The sequence below is a fragment of the Antechinus flavipes genome, chromosome 1, assembly GCF_016432865.1.
Source record: "Antechinus flavipes isolate AdamAnt ecotype Samford, QLD, Australia chromosome 1, AdamAnt_v2, whole genome shotgun sequence".
NCBI lineage: Eukaryota > Metazoa > Chordata > Mammalia > Dasyuromorphia > Dasyuridae > Antechinus > Antechinus flavipes.
Window position 1 is genome coordinate 98,033,721 of NC_067398.1, and position 15,406 is coordinate 98,049,126.

Here is a 15,406-nt window from a genome sequence, read left to right on the forward strand (position 1 = left end):
TTCTTGAAGACTATGTCATAAAAGCAATCAGCTGACAGATTATTTAGCTTTTTTTTTTTTGAGTATGGGCCCTCAGTAACAGAATACCATTTTCACTGTAAATAAAACAATATATGAAACTATGATCTAGAGTTTCTTTACAATAAATCAAATGAAGGTTAGTTAATATGTCTAAATGAAAAAAAAACATAAAAGTTACTTCATAAGAATGAACAAAAAGAATTACAATGTTTTAAGTGCAACTTATGCACTTAAACTCAACTAAAGAAAACCAGAAATGGCAAATAATCTATGCAGATTTGGAATTATGCTCAAAAAGTTATCAAATTGTGCATACCCTTTGACCCAGCAGTGTTTTCTACTGGGCTTATTTCCCAAAAAGATACTACAGAAGGGAAAGAGATCTATATGTGCCAAAATGTTTGTGGCAGCCTTTTTTTAGTGGCTAGAAACTGGAAAATGAATGGATGCCCATCAATTGGAGAATGGCTGGGTAAATTGTGGTATATGAAAGTTATGGAATATTATATTGTTTTATAAGAAATGACCAGCAGAATGAATACAGGGAGGCTTGGAGAGACTTATATGAACTGATGCTGAGTGAAATTAGCAGAACCAGGAGATCATTATACACTTCAAAAACAACACTGTATGAGGATGTATTCTGATGAAAGTGGATTTCTTCAACAAAGAGAACATCCAATTCAGTTTCAATTGATCAGTGATCCACAGAATCAGCTACACCCAGGGAAGGAACACTGGGAAATCAATGTGGACTATTTGCATTTTTGTTTTTCTTCCCAGGTTATTTTTACCTTCTGAAATCAATTTTTCTTGTGCAACAAGAGAACTGTACGAAACTGCACACATATATTGTATCTAAGATATACTTTAACATGTTTAACAAGTATGAGACTGCCTGCTATCTAGGGGAGGGGATGGAGGGAGGGAAGGGAAAAGTTGTAACAGAAGTAAGTGCAAGGGACAATGTTGTAAAAATTACCCATGCATATGTTCTGTCAATAAAAAGATAGAATAAAAATAATAATAATCTATGCAGAACCCAATAAAATGCCAAATTAAATCAAAATATATTTTAATGCTTTTACTACTAATACAAAGGTAAATACAGTGGAAGATGGCAAAAATAATTGGAAAATATGACTCAGGATTATAAAATAAAAGAGCTACATAAACTATATCAAAATTTCTTGAGGATAAATCATGTTAAATGCTGAACAGAATTTCAAAAGATTCTGGGAATGGTGAAAAATGAATAAAATTATACACAAAAAGGAAAATGACTATTTCAATACAGAAGAAATAATAGATTGCTGACGTGGGACCCATTTCCAAATCAGATAGCAATGTAAATTTATTCCATTGACATATTAAAGGCAAAGTTCAATATCAACAAGAAACTAGAAAAACATTTAAGAATGAGAAGAAAATATATTGTGCACCTAATATACTTCCAAACTGATATATTTTGAGAAAGATTTTATTCAAATGGTAAATGAATAAAAGAAAAGATAGTGATATAAACAACCATCATTTCTTCTCTTCATTCAAGAAGTACAGAGCAATTAACAGTATAACAAAGACAAAAAGACAGTGATATAAACAATCATTTCTTCTCTTCATTCAAGTACAGAGCAATCAACAGTATAACAAAGACAAAAGGACTTTGAAAAATACTTGAAATGCTTAATTCTTGCTTTCAAACATTCGAAATTTCAATATAGAGGCATTTAGGTGGTACAGTGGGTAGAGCCCAGTCCTAAAGTCAGAAGGATCTTTCTTGGTTCAAATCTGGTCTCAGAAATACTTCCTAGCTGTTGACCCTGAGCAAGTAACTTAACTCCTCAACTGCCTCAGAAAAAAAAGAAAAAAAAATTCAAAAGAGCATATGAACTCATAAGATAGTAACAAAAATGAATTTGCATAAGACTTCTGTATGACAACCAATTGAAACTACCACCAAAGTATTTAAAGATGAAAATTAAAGTTGAAAAAATGGGGGTAAAAATCAATCAACATGTCTATAACAAACTCTTCTTTAATAATTTTGGGATTTCAGTGTCCCTATATTTGAATTCTAACTTCAAAATCTCAAGAAGCTACATCAGTATTGTGAAGCTCAAATAGAAAGAAAATCATCCATATATATGGATCTCTATCTTAAAAGTGTCTTAAAAACATATTAACATTGTATTTTTATTTTTTAAATATTTCCCATATTATATTCTGACTGGGAATATATTCTGGAGTGTTACAGACTTCAATGTAGCCCAATAAATATTTAATTTCTCTGTGTTTCACATTAAAACAGAAATGACACCAAAGAAAAGAAAAGATTACAAGAGTAATTATAAAAAAACCATGTATGTATAAGAGAAGATTTGAGTTGAAGGGGACACAATTATGAGGGCAGTGAGTAAATGATTCTAAATCTCTCTAAAAGAGGGGATGATATTACAAAATGGAGAAAATAACATATCAAATATAGAATTACAACTAAATATAATTGGGTATTAATAATTACTAAGCTATAACCATACATTTTCAGCTCTTCAAATTGTTTTTAAAAATCATCTGAATTTTTATCCTTGGAATATCCTTGGAGAAAATACAAGAAAGAAAAAGCCAGACACTTGAAAATAATAGGATACAAAAGAATACATCTTTCTGGTCACATAAATATCATTTAAAAGGCAGAAAATATATAATATTCCATTGTGTTAATTGATTATAAAAATGAATTTTGTTCTAGCAAAGAAAGCAAAACAAGTCATAAAAGCTCTTTCAACAAAATATTTGCCATGCATATTTTACATAATCACACACAATTTCTTAATAACAATGATAGGAATAAATGTCTTAAATTTTCAGTTATTAATATCAAGCAAGGTATAAAAACAAAGATAGGTATGATCAACAAACATGTATGCCAATTTTCAAAAAGGATATTCAATGCATAGTAAAAATGCTCAAAAATAATGAACCATTTGAAATAATTCAATCTAATAATCCACACAGAAAAAAAATCATGTTGATTAAGAATGCTTGTCAACTAGAGTAGGTCAGCAAACTATAGTCAGAGGTCCAAATCAAATCTGCTTATTTGTTGAATTGAGAAAGGTTTTTGTATTTAAAAATATAAAAAGAATTCTCGGTTCACAAGCCACAAAAAATTAGTCGGCAGGCAAGAGTTGGCTCAAGGAACAGAATTTGCCAACTCCTGGGCTAGAATATTATATGAGCTTGAATTTAAAAAGTTCCTTGACCTGGTCCAGCAGCTCATGCTTGGGCAGACAATGCAGATGAGCAATGAGTACAGCACATAGAAATAGAAATAAATAGAAAATAGTTAAGCTGAACTGGATCTGAAGAGTTATACAATATTTAACATAAGAGAATGGATAATAATGTATACCTCTGGAATAAGTAATTCTAGTGATATACTGACAGACCCATTGAAAAACTGATCAGAAAAACAGATTATTATGTAAGCAAAATTAAGAATAATGATCAATAAAACAAAGACAGGAACATACTGGGGAACAAATACATTTAAATAAAATAAATGAAAAACTATATAATAATAACAATATATAATTATAATTAAAGCTAGCATTTATAAAAAGTTTACTATATGTCAAATACTGTGTGCTTGTACAAAAACTGTCTCATTTGATGTTCACAACAACTATGGAGGGAGTACTATTATAACTCCCCATTTTACAAATGAGGAAACAGAAAAACAGAGATTAAATGGCTTATTCAAGGTGACCCAGCTAGGAAGGATCCAAGATCATATTTGAACTCAGATCTTCCAAACTCCAAGCTCAGCAGTCTATTCTCTAAGTCATCTATAGCAATTGAAAACAGTATAAGAGTTTGGTGGAAAATGGCATTAGCCCAGATTTATCTAAATATTAGATTTTAAATCCCAAAAAAGATAAAATCTAATATTTAGATAAATATTTTTTTAAATTATATCATCAATAATTTAGAAAAGAATGTAAAGTTCTACCTTTTCCAAAACCAGATAATAGAAAATTTCTTAATTCTCAGGGAGAAAAAAGAGTGAAAAAGGCTAAGTCTTGAGGAATGCCCATGGATGTTAAGGAGAAGAAAATCACCAAAGAAACAAGTAAAAGAAATAAGGGAAAAGCAGAAGAGAACAGTGTTTATAACAAAAATAAGGAAACACATCCAGGAGACAGTAGTCATTAGAATTAAAGATAATGGAGAAGACAAGGAAGAACAGGAAGAAGAAAAAGTTTGAATTTAACATTTAAGACCTTGAAAAGAACACTTAAAAAAAAAAAAAAGCAATAAAGTTGGCGTTCAGGTAGCTTAAAGATAGCAATACTAACAATATTTATATTGTTATATTACATATATTATTACATTCTTAGTCTTAGCATCAAAAAATAATCATTGAGAATGACTGTTCTTTAAAATTAATAGTCAAAAATACTATAAAAAGCAAGATTGATCAATTTTTGGTAGTCAGTAAGAATTTAATGGCAAAGTGATACTTTTCTTTGTTTATTTTAAACTAAAATACAAAATGAGAAAAAGGGGGAAAAAAAACATTGCCATATAAAAAGCAGAACATAAGAGAAGATTCTCTTGTAGCAACCCGTTTTGTAAAGAAACTAATTTCTATTTTAAGAAAGCCTATAACACAAAGTCTACACAACATATTCAGAGCTATCCATCTTTGCTTCCTCATAGGTTTTTGTTTGTTGTCTTTTGGACATTTTTTATTTTATTTTTTCACCCTTCCCTCCTCTCCCTTCCCCTAAAGGCTACATTTAGATATAAATACACATACATCCATACATACACAGCCCCATACACACATAGATGCATTTAGATATCCATAATCTTTCACATATATATTCATATACATTCATATACATACATGTAAAACTGAATTATACTTATTTCCACTTGTCCTGTTTTCTATGATGGTAGATAGTATCTTCCTTCATATAAGTCTTTGCATATTTTTCTCAATCTATCAGCTCATCATTTCCTACACCACAGCAATATTCCAACGTTATATTGTCTAGTTATTTTAAATAGTCTTTAAAAATGTAGATTAATATGACTAATAATATGGTATAGCTTCCCTATTTTCTCTTTTGATTAAATCTATTTTAGCTTTGCCTTTGTCTAAAATCATGATTACTACCCCTTTTGTTTTACACAACAAATTCTACTCCTGATAAGGAATTGAAAACTGAGTGGATGCCCATCATTTGGAGAATGACTGAATAAGTTATGATAAATGAATGTTATGGAATATTATTGTTCTATAAGAAACGATCAGCAGAATGATTTCAGAAAGGTCTGGAGAGACTCACATGAATTGATGCTAAGTGAAGTGAGCAGAACCAAGAGAACATTCATTGGGCACAGTGGCAACAAGAAAATTATACAATGATCAACTCATTTCAACAATAAGGTGATTCGGGCCAACTCCAATAGACTTGTGATGGAAACAACCATCTGAATCCCAAGTGGACTATAGGGATTGAATGTAGATCACAACACAATACTTCCACCTTTTTTTGCTGTTGTTGATTGCTTGCTTGTTTATTTTCTTTCTCATTTTTTTTTCCTTTATGATCTGATTTTTCTTGATCAGCATAATAAATGTGGAAATATATTTAGAAGAATTGCACATGTTTAATCTACAATGGATTGCTTGCTGTCTAGGGGAGGAGGGAAGCAGAGAGAGAGGTAAAAAATTTGGAACACAAGGTTTTGCAAGAGTGAAGGTTGAAAAATACCTTTGCATTTATTTTGAAAAATAAAAAGCTATTATTATATAAAAAAGATATATATGTATTATTCCCTCTTTAACCCCTTCCCAATGAAAGTAGAAATACAGAACTACCAGCTCTCCTCCCCCATCTAATACCTCTGTGTCAGTTTTTCTTACTGTATCTCATACATATGAGTTAATTACTCTTTTTGCCTTTACTTACAATTTTTCTTTTTTAGAATCTTATCACAGTTCTACCCAATCTTTTTTTTCAAAATACCCAATTACTAATGATAATCTTAGACATATTGTTTACATTTCTGCATATGAAAAGGAAACAATTTATACTTATTGAATCCCTTTTTGGTGTTTACCTATAAATATTGTACGTCAACAAAATCCTCTATATCTGACAACACACTGAATATCCTTTTTTTGTTGTTCAGGATTATAATGAATTTTGCTGGGTATAATATTTTCAGCCATAATCCCACTTCTTTTGTTCTTTGATATATGTCCTAAAACCTGCAGTCTTTTAGTGTGGCCACTGCTGAATCTTATATAATTCTAACTGTGGCAAAAACAATTTGAATTGTTTCATCCTTGTGCTCAAATTTTCTCCTTAACCTGGAGATTTCAGAATTTGACTATGATACTTCTATAGGTTTCCTTTTAGGATCTCTTAGAGATAGTGATCAGTGAGTTTTTTCCCCTATCTTATTCTAACTTTCCCTTTCTTGTTCACTTCATGACAATTTTTATTGATTAGTGCATTACAATTTCCTTTAATTATTTCTTGTATTACTGTGCCAAGATTCTTTTTTTTTGCTTGTAGTTTTCATGTAGTCCAGTTATTATTTTCTCTTCTTGATCTGTTCTCCAGATCAGTTTTTTCTTAAAAGATGTTTCACCTCTTCTTCTATCTTTTCAATCTTTATATTTTTTTTATTTTTTGGTCTCTTATAAATTTCACTGGCTTCCCCTTGCCCAATTCTAATTCTCAAGTAGTTTTCTTAAGATTCTGGATTTCCTTGTCCACATGGTTGACTTTCTTTTCAAAAATTTCTTGTTTTTCTTGAATTAATCAGATTTTTAAATTTTCTTCAATCTCTCTTATTTGATTTTCAGTTTTTTTGGGGGTTCTTTAATAAATTCTTTTTGGGCAGATGACCACTTGACACTACTCTTTGGGATAGGAGTGGTGCTTTTTTGCTTCCCTATACTCCTCTGAAGATGAACCCAGGTCTTCCCTATTCCTGTACTAACTTTCTATGCTTGGGTTTCTTTTGCCTGCTCATTTTTGTTTTGTCCTATTTATAGTAGCTTATGTGATAATCCCCTCTCATACTGGGGTGTGGGGGAACGGTGCCTCTCTGGCCACAGACAACTTTGGTACTTTTTGAGTTGTGTCCCAGGCCCCACCTTTGTACTCTAAGCCACAGCAAGCTTCCCCAACACACTAGCTTCCTGAGAATCTTCCAGTGGCTATCATCCTCCGTTCTCCCCTGTAGCTTGGAGCCAAACCCAAGAACTTAGCACTCCTCCATGTGCCCACAGCCAGCTGCCTCAATGCCAAACTTCTGCCCTGCTTCTGCAGCCATCAGGCGTGTTCTGATTCCTTCTCACCCAGGGCCCCAACTTGGCCGCACAGCTGGGCCTGGCATCCCTTGCCAGCAGAGGTTCCCTCCATCTTCCCCCACTCTGATGCCCAACTCCCCACACTGTCCAGCAAGTGAAAATTCCTATGGCCAAGGCTACCTCCAAATACAATTCTCCCAGAGCTTCCCTTGCTATTTTAGCACAGTCAGACTGGCTCAGCTAATACATCCTGGGATGTTTCTACTCATCTTCTCAATTTGTCCCAGGAGAAAAACTCTTGCTTATTTTTGCTGCTTCATATTCACCTTGAGGTATTATTTGTCTTGTTTGTGAAGGAAATATGGGAGCTTAGAATTTTCTGACTTCCTTTGCCATCTTCCCAGAATCCTCTCAAAGTGGTACTTTTCTGTGAAAATGCTTAATGCAATTAATATCATAACACAAAAAACATGAATTTGAAGCTTACAATTACATTTTGCCTAGTTGACACATGAGGCTTTGAACATTAAAAAATATATAATACAGAAGGAGTAGGTAGTAAATTACTGTTCTGGTTTATACAGTCTTTTATTTACATTAATGAGAACTTTGTCAGGAAGAACAATACAATTAAACTTCAGCTTGTTTCAGAAAATCTTTATAATAAACTTTATAAAATAACTTACAGTTTGAGTTTTGCAAAAGTTTCTTGTGAATTATGTTTTTCTCGCTCATAGGCACTTTCAACTTCTTTGAATTCATTCTTGATCATTTCCAAATCAGCCACAGCTTCTGCTTGGCTTGCCTTTTCTACTTGCAAGGCCCCTTCAAGATCTCGAATTCGTAACTACCAAGTGATATAAAAAAAACAATTAAAGATAGCCAAGAAAAGCTATCATAAAACATAAATCAAGCAGAATACATTTTCAACAATAAGTTATTGTTGCCATAAACAATAAAGCACCCCAATACACCTTGCTTTCTAGTTTGTTTTCTAAAGGAAAATGTAAACATCGGGGCAAGTAGGTGGGATCTGAGTTCAAATCTAGTTTCAGACATTTAACATGTCCTGGCTGTGTGACCTTGGGAAAAATCACCTCAGCCCAATTACCTCATTAAAAAAAAAAAAAGTAAACAGAAAATAACTTCCCTTTCAATTCTTACTATATTTGGTTTACTGTTATTATTACTAGTATTATTAATAATGATGATGATAACAATAACAACAAAGAGGGGGAATTAATTGTATCGTGAAGAGTAAAAGGCTGCGGTCATATAGCTTCTTAGCAGTGATACAGACTTTAATGTTAGTATAGTAATCCAATCTAATGTTTCTTTTTCACATCATGAAAATAAAAAATAATTCATCAATAAAGATATAACCCTTAGTACCTATCTTTACAAACCCTTAAGAAATTTCTGCAGTTGACTTAAAAGATCTCAAGTTTTTTTTTTTTTAACTACTTTAAATGATTATAAAAAATATTCTACAGCTAGAAGATCAGAAAAAATAAATACTTCTTCAATTTGCAGGGGAATTTCCATTTTGATTTTGTTGAATTAACAACCATTTTTTTTTAATTGCTTTCTTTTAAACCAGTCTAATCCTAGAAAATCAAAATGGAACACTAGGAAATTTTTTCTACTGGAAATACCAAAGCACGGTAAAGTTATTCTTAAATATAAAAGAAAAACTATATAGTCAAAAAATAAAATAGAAAATTTCTTTTTTTATTTAATTACTCAATATTTCAACCAAGTCATGTTTCATGTACTAATTTTCATATACAAACTTCAAATCAACAGACCATTTTAACAAATACACTTAGTAACTTAAAATAGAATTGAGCTTTTTCATATTGGTCATTTAATCACAGCTGTCTCATTTGTGTGCCAAAAAAATTTTTTTCAAGTATTTCTTAAAAATCTAATAAAACTGATATGTTCCTTGACATTATACATACAACATTAATTAGTTTGTGAAATTTAAAATAATAGAATCAAAACTTCTCAAATTCTACCATGCTGAAAAGACTTCAAAGAAGAGATCTGAGTTTACTAACTATAAAACAAGATAAATATATATAGATTCATCATTAGGATGTTGGCCAGTTGATGATGAACTTATTGACCAAGGTAAGTCTGAAAGACATGGATATAAATGTAATCTTATCAACTTAGGAGTTTGGCTAATAATGCAGTCCATACAGCCCACCATGACAGCTCACTGGAAAAATGAATTTGTTGAAAACAATTTCTTTATTCATTAAATGTTCTCCATTCCATTTCCAATATGATCATAATGAAGTGGCAGAAAAAGAGAAAGAGAGTGTAAGATTCACAATTGTTAGATCAGCCATAATTATTAACTTTAATATATTATACTTTAAATGTGATATCCTTGTCCTGTGCAAATAAATGATAAAGTATTGAAAAAATTAGACAAAATCCAAATTGTTGGTCTCTAGGTATGTTAAAATAAAAGACAAAATGAAGTTCAAACTAAATTAAATAATGCAATATAAACATTTTTTGGACAAGACAAGAAAGATGCTAGTAGGTTTGGTTTCACCATGTAACAAGATGTAACAAGAAACTTCATATCATTGCATGTTTGATCATTTTCTCTTGTACAATTTAGGAGTGAAAGAAAAAAAAAGGGGAAAAAAAAAAACCACTCTAAAGATAACTAAAGTTTAAATGCCAATATCTGCCCTCAATTGGAAAATTAGAAAAAGAAATTTTAAAAGTGAATGAAGAAAATAATTCATTAAAAATCAGAATTGAACAAATGGAATTGAATGACTTGAGGAGACACCAAGAATCAGTCAAACAAAACCAAAAAAAAAAAAAAAAAAAAAAAAAAAAAAAGAAACAATGGAAAAAATGTCAAATACCTTCTTGGGAAAACAACAGACCTATAAAATAGCTCTAGAAGAGATAATCTAAGAATTACTGACTTCCTGAAAAATATGATGAAAAAAAGAGCCTAGACACTATTTTCCAGGAAATTATCAAAGAGAATTGCCCAGATGTTATAGAAACAGGGGGTAAAATAGACATTGAAAGAATTCATCGATCACCTACTGAAAGGGACCCTAAAATCAAAATTACAAGAAATATAGTGGCCAAACCGCACTGTTACCATCACAAATGCCTCGACGAAAAGCATGGTTGAGCTGAAATAGGAACGAATGGGCCTGAAGTAGCAACCAGTAGCCAGTCAGAGGAACTAAGGTTCCTCTGTTTTTCTTTTCCAGAACTATCAGACCAAAAAAAAAAAAAAAAAAAATACTATAAGCTTCTAGAAAAAAAAAAAAACTTAATATAGAGGAACCACAATAAGGATTACTCAGAATCTAACAGTGTCCACATTAAAGAATTGAAGGGTCTGGAATCTGATAATCCGAAAGGCTAAGAAACTTTTAGCCAAGAATAACTTACCCAGCCAAAATGAGCATTTTTTTCGAGGGAAGAAGATGGACATACAATGAAATAAGTGAATTTCATCTATTTCTAATGAAAAAACCAGAACTAAACAAAAAGTTTGCTCTCCAAATATAGGACTCAAGAGAAACATAAAAAGGTAAAAAGAAATCTTGGGAACTATATTTCTGTTATAAAGATACATAAAGAATACATGTATAATTTGTTCTAGAAACTAGAAGTGGAAAGAAAATTGTACCAGAAAAAGGGTAAAGTGAGGATACTACATCTCACGAAGAGGCAAAGGTAACCTATTATATCTGAGAGAAAGAAGGGAGGGAGATGAATATAGTGTGTATCTTACTCTCATTGGCTTAAAGAGAAAAATATTACACATATTTGATTTACGAAAAAATTTCTCCCACTTGTTGAAAAGTGGAAGGGGAAAGGTGAAAAGGAAAGGAGTAAGCTAAGCGGAAGGGAATACAGAAATTGTGAGAGGAAAGGGGTAAGAAGAGGGGAGGAAGTCTAAGGTAAGGGAAAGGATCCTAAAAAGAGAGGGCTGTGAAAAGCAAGTGGTGCTCATAAATTTAATACTGGGGAAGATGGTAAGGGGGAAAAAAAGGAGAAAAGCATAAGCAGGGGTTAACAAGATGGCAAGTAATACAGAATTAATAATTTTAACCATAAATATGAATGGGGTAAACTCCCCCATAAAGAGGAAGCAGAGAGCACACTGGAAAAGCCAGAATCCTACAATATGTTTTTTACATAAACACATTTGAAGCAGAGCAATACATACTGAATAAAGGTAAAAGGCTAGAGCAGAATCTACTATCCTTCAGGTGAAGTCAAAAAAACAGGGGTAGCCATTCTTATCTCAGATCAAGCAAAAGCAAAAATTTATCTAACTAAAAGAGATAAGGAAGGGCACTATATCTTGCCAAAGGATAGCATAGATAATGAAGCAATATCAATATTAAACATATATGGACCAAGTGGTATAAATTCTTAAAAGAGAAATTAAGAGAGCTGCAAGAAGAAATAGACAGCAAAACTATAGAGTAAGAGCTCAACTTTGCACTCTCAGAATTAGATTAATCAAACCACAAAATAAATAAGAAAGAAGTCAAAGAGGTAAATAGAATACTAGAAAAGTTAGGTATGATAGATTGTTGGAGAAAACTAAATGGAGACAGAAAGGAGTACACTTTCTTCTCAGCAGTTCATGGAACCTATACAAAAATTGACCATATATTAGGACATAAAAACCTCAAACTCAAATGCAGTAAGGCAGAAATAGTAAATGCATCCTTTTCAGACCATGATGCAATGAAAATTACATTCAACAAAAAGCAAGGGAAAAGTAGACCAAAAAATAATTGGAAACTAAATAATCTCATAATAAAGAATGATTGGGTAAAACAGCAAATCATAGACATAATTAATAACTTCACCCAAGAAAATGACAATAATGAGACGTCATACGAAAATGTGTGGGATGCAGCCAAAGTGGTAATAAGGGAAAATTTTATGTCTCTAGAGGCCTACTTGCATAAAATAGACAAAGAGAAGGTCAATGAATTGGGCTTACAACTAAAAATATTTAGAAAACGAACAAATTAAAAACCTCCAGTCAAACACTAAACTTGAAATTCTAATAATAAAAGGAGAGATTAATAAAATTGAAAGTAAAAAAACTATTGAATTAATCGATAAAATTAAGAGATGGTTTTATGAAAAAACTAACAAAATAGATAAACCCTTAGTAAATCTGATTTTAAAAAGGAAAGAGGAAAATCAAATTGTTAGTCTTAAAAATGAAAAGGGAGAACTCGCCACTAATGAACAGGAAATTAGAGCATATTAGGAGTTACTTTGCCCAACTTTATGCCAATGAATTCGATATCTTAAATGAAATGGAACAATACCTTCAAAAATATAGCTTGCCCAGGCCTAGCTGTACCTGAACTATTTGGTATTGGCTAAGAAATAGATTAGTTGATCAGTGGAACAGATTAGGTTCACAGGACAAAATAGTAACTATAGCAATCTAGTGTTTGACAAACCCAAAGATCCCAATTTTGGGGATAAGAATTCACTATTTGACAAAACCTGCTTAGATAACTGGAAATTAGTATGGCAGAAACTAGGCATGGATCCACACTTAACACCGTATACCAAGATAAGGTCAAAATGGGTCCATGATTTAGAATGAGATTATCGATAAATTAGAGGAACATAGGATACTTTACCTCTCAGACTTGTGAAGGAGGAAGGCATTTGTAACCCAAGAAGAACTAGAGATCATTATTGACCACAAAATAGAAAATTTTGATTGTATCAAATTAAAAAGTCTTTGTACAAACAAAACTAATACAAACAAGATTAGAAGGGAAGCAACAAACTGGGAAAATATTTTCAGTTAAAGGTTGTGATAAAGGCCTCATTTTCAAAATATAGAGAATTGACTTGAATTTATAAGAAATCAAGCCATTCTCCAATTGATAAATGGTCAAAGGATATGAACAGACAATTTTCAGATGATGAAACTGAAACTATTTCTACTCATATGAAAGAGTGTAGCAAATCACTATTAATCAGAGAAATGCAAATTAAGACAACTCTGAGATACCATTACACACCTGTCAGATTGGCCAAGATGACAGGAAAAAATAATGATGAATGTTGGAGGGGATGCAGGAAAACTGGGACACTGATGCATTGTTGGTGGACTTGTGAAGGAATCCAACCATTCTAGAGAGCAATTTGGAATTATGCCCAAAAAGTTATCAAACTGTGCATACCCTTTGATCCAGCAGTGCTACTACTGTGCTTATATCCCAAAGAGATACTAAAGAAGGAAAAGAAACCTGTATGTGCCAAAATGTTTGTGGCAGCACTTTTTGTAGTGGCTAGAAACTGGCAAATGAATGCATGCCCATCAATTGGAGAATGGCTGGGTAAATTGTGGTATATGAATGTTATGGAATATTATTGTTCTGCAAGAAATGACCAGCAGGATGAATACAGAGAGGACTGGCGAGACTTACATGAACTGATGCTAAGTGAAATGAGCAGAACCAGGAGATCATTATACACTTCGACAACGATATTGTATGAGGATGTATTCTGATGGAAGATTTATCTTCGATAAAGAGTAGGTCTAATTCAGTTCCAATTGATCAATGATGGACAGAATCAGCTATACCCAGAGAAGGAACACTGGGAAATCAATATGGACTACTTGCATTTTTATTTTTCTTCCCAGGTTATTTTTACCTTCTGAATCAAATTCTTCTTGTGCAATAAGAGAACTATATGGTTCTGCACACATATATTGTATCTAGGATATAAATATATCATATTTAACATATATAAGACTGCCTGCCATCTAGGGGAGATGATGGAGGGAGGGAGGGGAAGTCAGAACAGAAGTGAGTGCAAGGGATAATGTTGTAAAAAATTACCCATGCATATATTCTGTCAATAAAAAGTTATAATTTTTAAAAAAGAGAGAGAAAAAAACAAGAGAAAAAAAGATTATATTCATTATGCAAGATGATGCATCGGGAGGAAAAAGAAAAAAATGGGAGAAATTTGGGAAATTAAAAAAAAAACGAAATCAATAAAAATTAATTTTTAAAAAGGGCTAAAGAAATCAATAATATGATGATAGCAAGGGATGATAGATGGCAGACTGAAATTAAGCAACAGTCCATATTCTTTGCAAAAAAGATTTATAGAAAAAAATCCAGGTTACTTGCCAAATCCTTATTGAAGGATCTAGGAAAGAAAACTAGACAAGAGATTCTCAAAAAAGGAAAGTATGGATAAATTACCATTTATGTCAATAGAGGGAATAACTGTAGATGAGATCACAGAATCAATGAAACAGTTGAAGCACTATACGTTAGGAAGTGAGGCAATCTTAAACTTAATACTCAGACATAAATTTCACAAAGGAAATTTTCATATTTTCAAAAGGCAGTATTAGCTAATAATACTGTCAATAACTACATAGAATACTACTCTACAGGCAATAGGCGAGTAACAAAGATATTAATTTAATTTCATAAACAGAAATATAAATTACAAATAATATGCTTATCCGGTTTTAAATTTTAATATAAAAGTACTAAAAAAGAAAATGTTGACAAATACGAGGTTTTTTTCTCCAAATGAATCTGAAAGCCTAATAATCTCTCAGATAACTCCCATAGCAACTTTATAGCTACTTAGAGAAATGAAATCACTGAATATATGGAAATACTAATATAGAGGAACCCTTGGCTTAATCTTGATAAAGATACATTAAATAGAGTTATAGCTTTGAAGTCATGAAGGCTTGAGTCTGAATACTGTCTTTGATAATTACAAATTAACCATGAACCAGTTAATCTCAGTTTCCTTATTTGTAAAATAGAATGAAAACTGCAGTAATTATCCAACATTGTTCTTAAGAAAACAAATAAGATAAAATGGGTGAGAAACTTTGCAAAGAAATTAATACAGCAAGAAATAACCCAGTGTCAGTTCTGTAGAGAAAGGAGAAATTTATGGCCAAAGAAGAACTTTTAAAAATAATGAAATACAAAATGGATAATTTTGATTACA

General features: G+C 31.7%; 1 protein-coding gene across 3 annotated transcripts in view; it reads right to left on the reverse strand.

Moving 5' to 3' along the window:
- The window catches only part of CCDC171 (coiled-coil domain containing 171), a 451,802-nt gene that overhangs the window by 323,866 nt on the left and 112,530 nt on the right, over positions 1–15,406 (reverse strand). For all 3 annotated transcript variants that reach the window (XM_051987110.1, XM_051987103.1, XM_051987118.1), the window contains one exon: positions 8,050–8,210. In XM_051987110.1, coding sequence (XP_051843070.1) covers positions 8,050–8,210 — 161 coding nt within the window. The remainder of the gene's footprint in view (positions 1–8,049; positions 8,211–15,406) is intronic.